The following is a 14,315-nucleotide window of genomic DNA, read 5'->3' as shown; positions in this document are numbered from 1 at the left end:
GTTACATTTTATTGCAATTCAGTTGTTTTTCAGTTGTGGCCAAGGATAACTGCAAAAATAGCATAACATCAAGATTAAAAATGAAATTCAATGGGGCATCCTAATATACAGTAATTATACTTAAAATGAATAATGAAAACTGGTTAATGCCCTCTTTGAAGTTCTAGTGAGAACAGTGTTTTAAGCCAGCTTACCTTGTAGTGGTCGAGGTGCCGCTAAGATTTGCATGTTGAAGGGATGGGGATCCCTTGAATACACCCAGCCTTGGCCCAACTCGCACATATACACACACTCGCAGAGACACAGTTGAACTGCAGATCAAATCAATAATAATGAGGTATATTAAATGAAATAGATATATAAACAACGATTAAATGGTTAACCCTGCCTACTTCCCTATGGCGATGACCAAATATAATACAACAGTAAACACCAAACAATAAACAGTCATTACAGTGTCTAAAACACTGCCAAAATGTAGCAGCAACAGATGATGATAGATGGTAAGTGGAAAATCCTGTGAATGGTTCACTCAAAGTAATTTTTGATGCTGTGTGGAATGAGTTGATTGGGTACAGTTCCTTTGATGAAAACGTGTCCAATCCATACAACTTGCACAAACAGGCAGGCATGAGACAGACCGTATGCCCAGACAGGAACAGTAAAGCAAGACAATAAACTGATAATCTAAATGTGTGAAAAGACATTTTATCAGACAGGTGAACAGCCGCTAACCCCTGCTGCCTTGCCGTTTCCCTTTTTAAAAGTTAAAAGAGCAGCACTGCTGGGGCAGCTGAGATATGTAGAACTTTATTCCATAGCACTGCTATGGCATCACTATTTGATTTTTGGGAAACAAAGTGATCTTTCATACATTTAGCATCTTTGTTGTTTCTGCTCAGTGTGTGTGCGCATCTTTTAGGTGCTTGCATAAGGACTTCTAAGGAGCAAGAGTCATTTTTGCACTTGTCTTTAATACAGTATAGCTCTGTGCACAACCTTTTGATCTCATTTTCACAATTCTGCATGCACACACACTTTTTCCATGCAGGTTTAGAGCAGTTGGTTGACCTGTGGGAACATAATGACTTTTGAAGTCATCAGTTTGTTAGTGATAGAGCTTTGATTGTGCTAAAAAAAAAAAACCACTCATGGGTGACCGTTACTAAAAAACGCACCTAAACCTTGATTTGATCACTAAACGTTATCCTGCATTCACTGCAGTAAAGCATCCCAATAAAATTACATTTTCATCTTGCATGTGTTTTCAGGAAATATATGGTTTTATATTTGTAGCAAGCATTAACATCAAAATTGTTAGGTTTTTGTCACATTAGACTATAGAATTTTTTTAACTATGTTTCAGAGTCCACTCTTGCTCTTTAGTAAGCAGAGATTGAATTATAAAGCTTTTATTTTTTTCCTTGCAACATGGTTGTTTTTTTGTTTTACCACTCTCCCATAAAATCTAATTTTATTAGCCAATTAAGCACAAATTGTCATTTTTAAGCCATAAAGGGCTGTACTTTACTTTCAGCTGCCATAGTTCTCTTGTGCTGCCTTTTCATGGGCATCTGCATCTATACCTATTGTGTAGGTGTGTTGAAATAAAGCATTTCTTGGACATTGTTATTATCATCTGTGTGTGACACACGGGCACATTTGTTCATGTAGAAGATATTGAAGAAATCAGTTTTAGTTGTTGATTTTATTCTTCTCAATTGCTATGAAAATATTCAATTTTTTTAAACTCTATGATGATAACTTGCTGTTGTGCCTAAATTTGGGATTGTGTTCCTTTCTAGTTCTCTCAAGTATGTTTTTTTATAAGGTAAAATAATGATGTATTTTTGCAATAAAAATCATGATAAACATTCTTTATATTTTATTTATTTATGCATTTATTTTTATGGTTTCCACAGATATACACAGGATGCTATGATGGAAGCATTCAGGCTGTGAAACTTAATCTAATGCAAAACTACCGGTGTTGGGTAATGTACTATTTATTTTCTTGAAAGCTCTTTAAATTTTGGACAGTGTTCACCCCCTACATTCATATATTTTTAGTGCTTTTGTTCAGATTTCACTATGCCCTTATTCAGAACACATTTTGAGCTGCCATTTTTAGTCGTGATGCAGGTCTTGGATCAAAATTGTCTGTTTGTTTGTTGTTGTGAAATCAATAATCTGCTTAAAATTGGCCAATTGAGTTGCCTGTTATATGACATGGAATAAATTAAACTGAGTGCTTGTGCTGTACAGGCAGTACACAATAAGTGGAAACTGCTGAAGAAAGTGACTGCTGTTTGAAAGTATTTTTAAAGAGAAAGTCGTGGTGGATTTAAAGCAAAGGTGCCTGGCACGATAATTTGATTAGACATTTGCAGGAGGGAACAACACACTGACTTTCAAAAATGCAATTAAAGCAGTAAAGACACTAAAACCGATGTCACATTATATAACTTATTGTAGTAGGGCATATTATATTTACTGTCTGAAGTCAGTGATCACCTCACACCATCATGTCAAATTATACAACTAAAAATTGCTGCCCATGTCATATTTACCAACAAAGCGCTGATCTTACATTGCAATTATGCTCACCCCTTCAGGCAGTAGCATGCTGACTAATGGACATGGCAGTGTTGAAAAGGTTAAGAGCTGTTTTGCTTATCATGGGTTTTGTGCTGTGTTGTGTTTATGGGTGTGCAGCAAGGTGAATAAGTTAATGAGTTAATTTTTACCACTGATACATGTGGCTTTACAGATGGATTGTTGTAACTGCTTTAGGAATACAGGAGTGAATAATTTAGAGTGTCATGTTATGAGAAGCAGGCAAACTTTGTGCACGATGTACAAGCAGCATCAAAGTGAATGAATGGCAGGATGCATTCAGTAGAACTTCCATATCCATGCGTTATACCTTCCAAGACCTACTGCAGATTCCTGAAACCACAGAGAATAGCAAACCCTATATGTCAGTCATTTTTTGTTTACATGCATAACTTTGATAAAGTGTAATTGAAAAAATCATGTAAAATAACATAAGTGCCAACGTAACATTAGGCTTCATGGCAATAAATAAAACTGGTGTGTGTTTGGGACTGGAAATGAAGGTCAAAGCTGTCTTAAGACTACAAAATGACAACAAAAGTTCATTTTGTACTTTTTGTACAATTGAGCTCCATATGTACATAGCATACAATTAATTATTCAACTTAAAATTATATATCGAGCACGTCTGTCTCATTTAAAATTGTCCAAAATGTTTCCAGGTCAAGATCCAACCTGCGAACGCTGCAATCAAGTCCCACCCTCACTGGGTCACATGTTTTGGACCTGCACCAAATTAACATCATTCTACACAAAAATCTTTAAATGCCTTTCAGACAGCCTTGGTGTCACAATCCCTCCTAACCCACTAACAGGTGTGTTTGGTGTACTTCAGATGGGATTAAAGTGGAGAATGACAAACAAATTGTGATTGCCTTTACTTCACTATTGGCACGTAGACTTAGCATTCCTCCAGTTGAAAAAGATAACTCACCTCTTTTAGGCCAGTGGGTAACTGATGTTATGTATCATCTAAAATTGGAAAAAGTCAAATTCTCACTTAGAAGATCTGTGCAAAACTTTTTCAGAACTTGGCAGAATCTAATCAATACCATTTTAGAATAAGCACTTAAATTAAAGTGGTTTCTTTCCCCTCTATTTATTTTTAATAATTTATTTATTTACATATTTTTACTATTGTTAAAGTTTTTCTCTGCTGGCCTAGCTCTCTCATGGGTGGGGTTGATTAGTTTCAAGCATAATTTTGTTAAACTTGACTTGCTTGTATGGATTGTTGTTTGATTAAAACAAATCATGTAAAATAAGACATTGCCAGCATTAAGTAATAATAAAATACATTATTTTACCTGTGTGCTTTCTCTCTCTCAAAAAATATCTTAGCCTATTGAGGGTACTCACCAGCTCACCCGGTCTTTATTGTTTTCACTGAATGGAAGCACTTTTCAACTTCTCTTAGATTTTGAACAACTGCCAGCATCACTGTATGTACTTTGGCCTTTTAGGGGCCATTATTAAGGAAAATTAAGGGTTATTTGCACAATAACATTGCAATAACTTGGTAACGTATGTGGACAGCGAGAATGCTAGAAGATAAAGGCCGGTTTATGCTGTAGTCATGCATATTTTATTTACCATACAAGTTTGTGATTTGTGCTAGATTTATTTTAGCAAATTTTGACTACCAAACCCAGTGGTTATTCCTCCTAAACACTCAGGACATCTGGTTCTTTACAGGTATAATTTATCAGTTTTCAAGAATGAAGTTACTTATATCTATAAAATAGTTATCGTAGCTGATTGGACATTGAGTTAGAATATCATTAATGGGGCAAAATCATCACCTTGTTCTAGAATTACATCTTTGCCAAAACTTTACTTAATGAAACCCTACATTAAATGTATCAGGGTTGCTGAATTATGTAAGATATGGTGGTCTTTTGTCATTAACGTGCATATTTTGGGTAACTACTATCCAAGGATAACCACATTTTCTTCTGAAAAATTCGTATTTGTTAATATATTATATAATGCCCCTTTTTATAGGGCATTCTTAACAATAATTTAACTGTAGACATTTTTCTCCATGTACAACAGATAAAACTTCTTTGTAAAACAGATCTGGTGTAGTCAATTCTTGAATTTCTGTCTTTACCCCACACAAACGGAGAACCACACAAAGTACTTTAAAGTTTCAGCATAATAACTTGTGACAGATAACAAAACCTTAACATCTTCAAAACAAACACAACAGTAACAAATTTCTTTTAAAGTTGTGAATTTCAAAAAAAAAAAGGTAAGTGTTTGTATTGGGTTTGGTGGCAGTATGGCAGAGTAATGCTGCAGGTTGTATACTGAGCTCTGCCACATTACCCCTGAAGAGTCCTGGGTTTTCTAATTTTCTCCCACTTTCCAAAGACCTGCAAAATAGATAAATTGCCAACTTTGAACTGGCACAATGTCATGAGAGTATGTATATATTTGTGAACAGACTACTTCATGCAGTAGTCGGGCATCCTGCCTAGTTTTGTTGGGTTTGCTTCCTGCCTTGCATTTGATTTTATCTTTATGTGTCTTAGCTCTTTGCCTCCCAGTTATGTAACGAGCAGGTTGAAACAATGAATAAACAAATCTCTGGAATGACAAGATCTGTATGTAGATTATAGAGACCTTGGCCAGATATCTTTCTTGTTCCCTAGCCCACTGGTTTGTGTTCATAGACATTTTCAAAGCAGTCAGTTGTTTGTGTTCATTTTTTTTCACTGTTGTTATTATACTTCTTTGGCAGTGGCATGGTTGCTCCTTCATTTTTGGAGTGGTACAGCATCTGATTCATCATCTTCTAACGGACCACATCAGCCCAAACTTCCAGATGCTGAAATGCAGATGGAAGAACTGCGACGGTTTCTTTACTTCTAAGAATTGGTCAAAACAGGTCAGTGCCTTTCTCCAATATAGTAGTACAAAACATTAAGAAGTAAAGAAAATCTTTAGAAAATTGGAGTTGAGAAAGAATCTCATTACATGATTAAAAGTAGAAAATTAACCAAGCTTTTCTTCCTCAAATCATTTATGTGTTATGTGTTCAGCAGATTGAGCTGAGGCTTATTTCAATTTATAGATCCAACTTTTCTTCACTGGGATACACATTGTGCCGCTTTGATGTACTCCATATTACACTTTTACCATCTCAGTTTCTATTTCTTACTGTAATAGACCCGATTTATACAAATGTGTACAGTCAGTCCAGTTTGTCAAAATAAGTCCCAGTTCATCACAGTATAGCTCATGGAATGCCTTTTCACTTCTGACATTAATATTAGATCATTATGTCTCATCTTCACAGGATGTGCCAAAGCACATGAAGAAACATGCCGAAGAAGAAAGCAAGGTGGACCCATAAGCCATTATCATTCCTCTCATATTGGGAGCTTTGAAAGAGACATTTTCCAATTGCTGATCTTTCCTATTTCCTAGCAAGGAACAAAAAGAGAGAGGGGCCACCAAGTGCGAGCTGCAGCGCTCTTTGACAAGGGCGCAGCTGACCAGTATCCCTGATGGAACGGGACTGGGCTGCAGTTACTTCTGCAGCTGCCAAGGTCACCTGTGTTTTTGACACAAACGGATAAGACCATTTCTATGTGCTTTACATCAGAGTGAGAGCGCAGATGCACAAAAATACTGAAAGAAAAACGTTCATGGTTTAAGTGTGCAATCTCCAGTATGTTGTGGCAGTTTATAAATTCTCAACATGCCTAAGGCTAGCCCACATGTACTACTTTCTGTTAATGTTCTTGATACAGGATTTTGATGGAACTCCGTATACTTCTGTATCCATCGGTGTAGTTTTAAAAGTAAACAATATTACTAAGGATGGAATTAAGTGTATGCAGGGTGCCTATCATTTAAACCAGTGGCAGCCTTTAAGCTCCGTCATACTGGTATTGTATTGGTAACTACATTTGACAGTGAATTGGGCCTGCAGGTGATGTATAGAGTGGTTTTTAGCAAAGCGGTTTCACTGTTAAATGAATGTTCCTTATCTTCAGCTGTTATATCATTTTTTTTAACTGTTTTTAAGCTTGTTAGAAATTCAGCGGGTGTATTTTTATATATTTGAATATACACTTTCTAACGGCATATTTTTGCAGCAGTGCAGAATTAAGCTTACGTTTCCTAGTTTTGGGTTGTGGAGAAAGAAATGGTTTGTGTCACAGTAATGGTGCAGAGTAGGGTGACTGCATGCAGTGCTTGTGCCATTATAATCTCCCTTGTGTGACCTCTTTGTTTTAGCTCTTCATTATATCCCTTACATGTCATATTTAGAAAAACATTCATTTCATACTTGCTTTTATGTTTCTTTTATTGGGTTTTCTTGCTGTCTTCCTATTTTATTTTTTTGCCAAATCCATCACTGTCCAAGTCATCGCCCAGTAAGTGTTCAACACACCATCAGTGCCACTTGTTTCATTTCTAATTAGAACAGAAGAAGGTTCTGTGTACTATTTATCTTGTAACCTTTCATCTTCCTTGAAAATAGTTTTTGTTCTAAATCCCTTATTTTTAAATAAGTAATTCTTTTACCACAGGGGTAACAGTTTTTAAAACTTTCATTCTCAGTTTGGCAATGCAGTGCTTGGTATTCTGTGAATTTCTACACAACACTCTTCCCTTCCCTTTCATTTAAAGCTGCACTTTAATCTTTAAGTTTTTTATTAAATGTTATTTGGTTTTGAGATACTTCTCATATAGGCCTGGAGTGTTTGGGAAAGCCGAGTTTTGTCTGAAGTTTTGCAAAAGCAACAAGTTTTAAAATAAGTGGAAAATTGTGGTGTGTTTTAGGAATTGTTGGAAACGCATGACATCCTAAGAAGTGCTGCACAAAAGAAATTCATATTTCACAATATTATATTGTTTGGTTTTCTCTGTTGTACTTTCTTCAGTCTGATATAAGGCATTCACAAAAGAGTTTTAAATTGAGGATCATTTATTACCAACTCATCTGTTAAACTGTTAATATGGGTTACTGTTCAGCTGTCAGCTCTGAGCTCACTGCTTTCATTTTCTGGAAAATTACGTTTAAAATGTTCAGTCGCTGTGATTCACGCAGCAGTATTTTTAATGAAAATCTGTGAAAGCTGTTGCTGTTTTTGTAAGAAATATAATAATTAAGAAAAAAAAAAAAGCTTTTGTTGTGTTTTGTTATCCAGAAAATGCTCATTACCTCTGATTTCTTTTCCCAGGTCCTTTCCACTGAATTGTTGTTGAAGCAGTAATCTTCACGCATGCTGGACTGTCTTTACTTCAGTTTAAAGCAGCCTTACAAAGCCCTGACGGTCTCTCTCTGCCACTCATCCCAGCGTACACTAACTGCCCACTAGAGGAGAATCAAGCCAACCATAAAAACTATCAGACCTTGGCTATAAGCAGTGCATTCTCACAAAAATGTTGCCCACGGCCATTTCCACGATCTGATCGCACTGAGATATATAAACACTAAACTTGGGGTAAAGCCACACATTTTCACGGCAGCCTCTCACCTTGCGTACATACGTTTATGCTCCGTTTTGTCAAAGCAGTGCTGCTGTTTCTGTGTTGTTTTCATTTCTTCTACATATTCACATCCATTATATGTTTTTTATCAAATACACTGAAATGAATATTGCATATTGTTTAAAAATTGGAATTATTCTGTAACAATGTAATGGTGCACTGAATGGCCAAACTATTCAAGCTACAATGGCTGCTGTAGTGTTGTTAAGAAGACATTGCAAATGGAAGAACTAGAAGAGCAGGCGTATTTTTACAGATCCCACTGATTTCTTCCCCCATGATGACGACGACGACTGGCTTGTAAGTCAGTTTAGATTCCCAAGAGATGTCCTCGGGGAGTCGTGAGCTGTTAGAATACTAGGATGTATACTTGATATCATTTTTGTGATGAAATGCATTTAAAGTAAGTATTTCACATTTTGCAAATAAGTTGTTAACTTCATTTAAATAATGTTAATTAAACGGTGGTGCAGCAGAAGCACTACTGCCTCGTAGTAAGGGGGTCACATACTGGGTGTCCCCTGCATGGAGTTTGTTTTTCTGGTGGGTTTCCTTCCAAAGACATGCAGGTTAGAGGATTTGGTGATGCTAAATGGACACTACTAGTGTACGTGCGCTCGTGTTCCTCCTGCGATGAGCTGGCGCCATGGCCAGGGACTGTTCCTGCCTTGTGCTCCGCGCTTTCTGGGTCTGCTGTGACCTCGGTTGGATGCAATAATGAAGATTTTTAAGTGTTTCATAAAAGTGTGGAAGAATCTGTGTTCTAACCTTACCAGTGATTTTACATTTATTACAGACGCCTATAATATGGCGATTAGTTACATGGAGATAGAAAATGGAAGGACAGGAATTGGGGGTTGGTTTGTTTGACTGACAGCACTGCGTCGTGCCTGACCCAGCAAGTGTCGTGTGTGAGGCAGCTCATCGCTACCGCTGTGCCCTGCATGGTTAATACATTTCATCAAGAAAGTGATATCAAGTATACTGCTTAGTATTCAAAAATGTTGACAGATCTGTATTATTACGAATATAATGTGTTCTGTGCGGTTCAGTTGGCCTGTGTAAGAAGCACATAGCGATTATTGACTGGGTTGGGTGACACTTAGGTTATGAAGCATTGAACGCGTTACTTTAGTCAGACATTCTTCTTTAATGACAAACTATGTATGACTTTAAAGTTGACAGCCACTGTCTCCATGCGCTAATACTTTGTAGATGAACTTTGTGTAGAGTGACAAAGCCTTCTCAAGTGAAATAAGAGACCATTCATACTGTTCCCAGCTCTTGGATGATGTTGTCTTAATGGCTTGTGAATCAGAATCCCTTTTATTCACCTGTACTTAATGTGCAGGAATGTGACTTGGTGGCTTTGGAGCTGCTTATGATGGAACATCACATCACATACAAAGAACAAATAGCGTAAGTTAAGTTGTGGAATAGTACACTCGTGAAGGAGATGCGTACGTACGTGAATACACAGAGCCTGTCATAGGTATATCAAGAAGTCAGGCCACTGGTTACAAGTTACTGGTCTGAGAGGGCTGTGGCTCTGGGAAAGAAACCATTGAGGTGTCTGTTAGTTTTAGTTGACCTGTAGTGTTTACCAGAGGGCTTTGGAGTAAGTGATGAGCTGGGTGAGCGGAGTCCGTGCTGCTGCCTTTAACACGTCAGTCACATGAGATGTCTACACGTCTGCCACAGATGGAAGAGCACAGCCAATTATTTTCTCAGCAGACCTCACAACACATCGCAGTTTAGATTTGGAGTGAGTGGTTCCTGAACCAAACCAGACAACAATGGAGAATGTGATTATACACAATTATGGCTTTGTAAAATTGAACTAGGATTAGCTGGGAAATATTTAGCTGAGTCTTTTTACCAGATACTGTAAATCTATTTACAGATAGAAGGATTCAGTTTAGTCAATGACAGCTCGGGGGCAATGGTGTTAAAAAAGCTGAACTGAAGTCAGCAAACACACTGGCCAGAAGCTCCAGCACAAAATGAGGGCCCATGTTGATGGCATTGTCCACAGCTATGCAGTAACAGACTTGAGATGGGTTAGAACAAGTTGTTCAAATATTTTCATTAGAACTGAAGTAAGAACAATAGGCCTGTAATCCTTGAAACGGCTGCTTTTATCACCTTTGGGAACAGGAACAATACCAGAAGATTTAAAGTAATCTGGTATGATACACTGTGAAGAGACTGGCTAAAGATGACTGTGAAGAGGGCAGCGTTGGACTGTGGCAGGTGAGACAGAATTGGGTCCAGCTGACGTTTTGCAGTTCTGTGCTGTAAACGCGGTGGAAAAGTGGAAAAGGAAGGAGCGTGTTGAGGCATTTATGAACAAGTGGCTGGTGTTAAAGCCACTTCAGAGCTGACGGAGCAGAGGGGATGGAAGAACTCGGCACCTTGTTCAAATCTCCCATAAAACTTGTTTACATTTGAGTGAGCATTCGGTTGTTGTAAAAGAAAACTTGAAAGCCTATCTGTGGCAGACTAGTCATGGAGGAGGCATCAGTCTTAACTCGAAGGTGCAGGGAGATGTTTCTTCCTATGTGTCCTGCTTCTAATAAAAGCTACAAGATAAAATAAATTTCATTGTGAAACAAGAAAGGGTATAAAAAAATACATATTTTTCACTGCGTTCTAAAACTGATTTCTCTCTTCAAGAAGATTTCTGAATGCTCACATGACTCGTTCGCCCATTTCAAGGGGAGTAGTGCCACAAGAAGAATATGAAAGCCACTCAACATCACTGTGCAGGGAGAATGGCGTCCTCCTCAAAACTGTGTTGGAAATGCCCAAGGCAGAAGTATGTTTGTGCACTGAACGTCTCAGACACTGGTAAATTAATGCCCTTACTGCGTTCCCTACAGTCTGAGGGTAATCTAATGTCGAAGTCTGGGTTTGGTGATTGCCTGGAGAACGGTACTTGCCTGACTGCATTGTACCAAGTGTAAATTTGGATTATAGTGTGGGGTAGTTTTTTAGGAGTTTGGCTTGGCACGTTAGTTCCAGTGAAAGAAATTCTTAATGCTTCAGCATACGAAGCCATTTGGGACAATTTCATGCTCCCAACTTTGTGGGAACAGTTTGGGGATGGCCCCTTCCTGTTCCAACGTGACTCTGCACCAGTGCACAAATCAAGGTCTATAAAGAAATGGATGAGTGAGTCTGGTGTGGAGTAACTTGACTGGCCTGCACAGAGCCCTGACCTCAACCTGATAGAACACCTTTGGGATGAATTAGAGAGGGGACTGTGAGCCAGACTTTCTCGTCCAACATCAGTGCCTGACCTCTCAAATGCTCTCCTGGTCAAAAATTCCAATAAACACTCTCCTACACCTTGTGGAAAGCCTTTCCAGAAGAACTGAAGCTGTTATAGCTGCAAAGGGTACCCAACTCCATATTAAAGCCTATGTATTAAAAATGGGATGTCATTAAAATTGATGTGTGTAAAGGCAGGTGTCCCAATACATTTGGCAATATAGTGCATGTTATTCACCAGCACCTTTATCATTTGTGAAAACATAACTGCAACCGCCCCACCCCATCCCGGTTTGTAGCAGCAACCAAATGCTTCCAGTAACAGGAGAACATTGTTTGGCATCACTGGGGAGAGATTTTTGGCCCACTCATCTGTACAGGATTGTTTTAATTCAACCATACTGGACAGTTTTTGAGGATGAACTGCCCATATCTCAGTTGGGTTAAAGTTAGCTGCTCCAAAACCTTCATTTGCTAACCGTTGAGTTGGATTTGCTCTTGCACTTCAGCTTGCAGGTGGCGCAGTGGGTGGCACTGCTGCCATGCAGTTAGGAGACCTGGGTTCTCTTCCCGGGTCCTCCCTGCGCGGAGTTTGCATGTTCTCCACGTGCCTGCTTGGGTTTCCTCCCACAGTCCAAAGACATGTAGGTTAGGTGCTTTGGTGATCCTAAATTGTCGCTAGTGTGTGCTGGGCTGGCGCCCTGCCTGGGGTTTGTTTCCTGCCTTGTGCCCTGTGCTGGCTGGGATTGGCTCCAGCAGACACCCGTGACCCTGTAGTTTGGATATAGCAGGATTGATAATGGATGGACTTCAGCTTGCTGTCCTGCTACAAAACCCAATAGCGCTTGAGCATTATCGTTTAAATGCAGTTCATTGGGTGGTTGAGGGGGCAATTACTTTCTCACATGGGTGACACAGGTGTTGAACATTTTTCCTTCAGTAAATCAAATGATGATTTACAAACAGTGTATTGTGTTTGTATCACTAAATTTGTTTGGAGATTGGAAACGAGTGTATTGAACAAGAAAAAAAATAAGTGAAGTCAGGAAGGAGGCAAATTAACTGATTAAAGGTGAGCCGATTTGTGTTTTCTATTAAATAAAATACAGTTTTGGACATGCAAGTAAATGTTGCCGTTTCTACTGCTTCTAATACTTTATGTGGGTATCTTACACAGGGCCAGATGCTGATGCCCACACACGACTATCTTTTTAGTTTAATAAAACAATGATTCTGAAACAATGAAATCAGCTTTGAAAAAAAATTTAATATAAAGTGTAGACTTGAGAAAAAGAAGCAAGACAAACATTTTGTCAAACATGCCCATCTCTAAACACAGTTGAACATCTTTAATACAAACTGAGCAGCAGTTCTTTCCATTCTGACAGGAATCGTGAAGAATGTCATGGAGGAGAACCACGAGAGCCTGACCGCTGTAGTCGGCTATAAAGAAGTGAGAGGTAAGCCTTCTGTCCAGTAAGAACCGCAGCAGGGGATGCCAAGTGATTCTGCACCAACTGGCCAAATGGACACAAAGTGCAAACCACACATCTTAGAGGCGAGCACTCTGGTGCTGAGCACAGACAGATGACTTTGTGATTTTTTGTGTGGGGTCTTCTTCTAATGGTCGCTGCTTTCTTGTACTGTACTTTAAGAAAATGAAGAAAACAGGTTGTCTCATTTTGGAGGAGAAGCTGGAGATGGCATCAAGGACCTGTGGATATCCTCCTCCTCCTAACTGCACACATTAGAAAAGCCCATTTTGAGAAAAGAACACTTTCCAAACAGGGAAGCACGGAATTTAGTGTGTATTTATTTATTGATTCCTCTTCACCTTGTTCACCATTTTACAAAAAACTGTACAAATATTCGCACCAGATACCGCCCAAAACCTTGATGAGCTGTGCAAAACGGTCATTTCAAGTTGCATGTGGCAGAACCACAGCTAACCACTGCCAAAATTGCCGCCCTGTAGCCAAAATGTCCGTACACATTTACTATATTTATATTTAAAAAGAAACAGAAATTGTCAAAGACACTGCTGCTTCTTCTTCCCCACATTTCAGGTTTTGGACACCACCTCCCGCATTGGCTTTCGTGCCAGTGTGCTGGAGGTGCAATACAGAATGGCACAGCAGAGAATGACCTATGGCATGTCACTTTTCAGTCCTGCATCATCCAATCCCTGATAAGCCGATTCCTCTCATTTTCCAGATGTTTATTTCAGGCAGCAACACTTGACACTGCATATTATTGTCATTCTTTTCTGCCAATATCAAAACTTTTTTGTAATGCAGTGGTGCAGCCTTCCCCTGGGTGAGTGACCTCTCCATTCATTCCATTTTTGATCTTTCCAGTTGGGTTTTTATTAACTCCTGTTGATGTGGGGAAACAAAAAGAAAACTGTGAGATTGTGCCACCTCCATGAACAATAAAAAAAGAGCTAAATGTTACGTCCCTCCGGTCACATCCTTAAGAAACTCACTTCTGTGACGACACATTTGTCTCAATCAAGAACTCTCTGCTTCATCCTGACGTCTGCCTTGACCATGAGAAGTCGTCGCTAAGAGCACTTTGTACAGTTTTGTGGAGGACTGCACATTAGGCCATTACTGCTCAGTGGATTGACTAGTTAGCCATCATGGGGTAGGCAGGGAATGTTGAGTTATGCAGACAGCACAGCGGATGTAGGAGGCGGATATTAAACTTGACGACTGCAGGTCTTGATCTTATCATCTGAGGTCGTCCGACTACGTAACTGGACACTGCAGCGCATGTCAAATAACATACCTGTGTAATTAAATTTCCAAAGTATCGAGTGTCGCCTCTTTTTCTGACCATGGCAGGGCTGTGCGGAGCTTTCCTGGCACTGAGAGTTTCACCCTTATGCCCCCACCCCATTCTGTCAGGGAACA

The 14,315-nt window shown here is 39.1% G+C and overlaps 2 protein-coding genes across 4 annotated transcripts in view; one reads left to right on the top strand and one right to left on the bottom strand.

The window, feature by feature from the left end:
• The window catches only part of LOC120518592 (zinc finger protein 106-like), a 73,333-nt gene extending 65,574 nt beyond the window's left edge, over nt 1–7,759 (top strand). For both annotated transcript variants that reach the window (XM_039741465.1, XM_039741464.1), the window contains 3 exons: nt 1,923–1,994; nt 5,363–5,509; nt 5,921–7,759. In XM_039741465.1, the coding sequence (XP_039597399.1) occupies nt 1,923–1,994; nt 5,363–5,509; nt 5,921–5,977 (276 nt within the window). In that variant the 3' untranslated portion in view covers nt 5,978–7,759. The remainder of the gene's footprint in view (nt 1–1,922; nt 1,995–5,362; nt 5,510–5,920) is intronic.
• A 4,971-nt stretch (nt 7,760–12,730) lies between these two features.
• Nucleotides 12,731–14,315, bottom strand: part of LOC120519113 (transmembrane protein 87A-like) — a 117,439-nt gene continuing 115,854 nt past the window's right edge. For both annotated transcript variants that reach the window (XM_039742224.1, XM_039742223.1), the window contains exon 20: nt 12,731–13,775. In XM_039742224.1, coding sequence (XP_039598158.1) covers nt 13,734–13,775 — 42 coding nt within the window. In that variant the 3' untranslated portion in view covers nt 12,731–13,733. The remainder of the gene's footprint in view (nt 13,776–14,315) is intronic.

The sequence above is a fragment of the Polypterus senegalus genome, chromosome 18 (genome assembly GCF_016835505.1).
Source record: "Polypterus senegalus isolate Bchr_013 chromosome 18, ASM1683550v1, whole genome shotgun sequence".
Classification (NCBI taxonomy): Eukaryota; Metazoa; Chordata; class Cladistia; order Polypteriformes; family Polypteridae; genus Polypterus; species Polypterus senegalus.
This window is presented reverse-complemented; position numbering and strand designations above follow the sequence as displayed.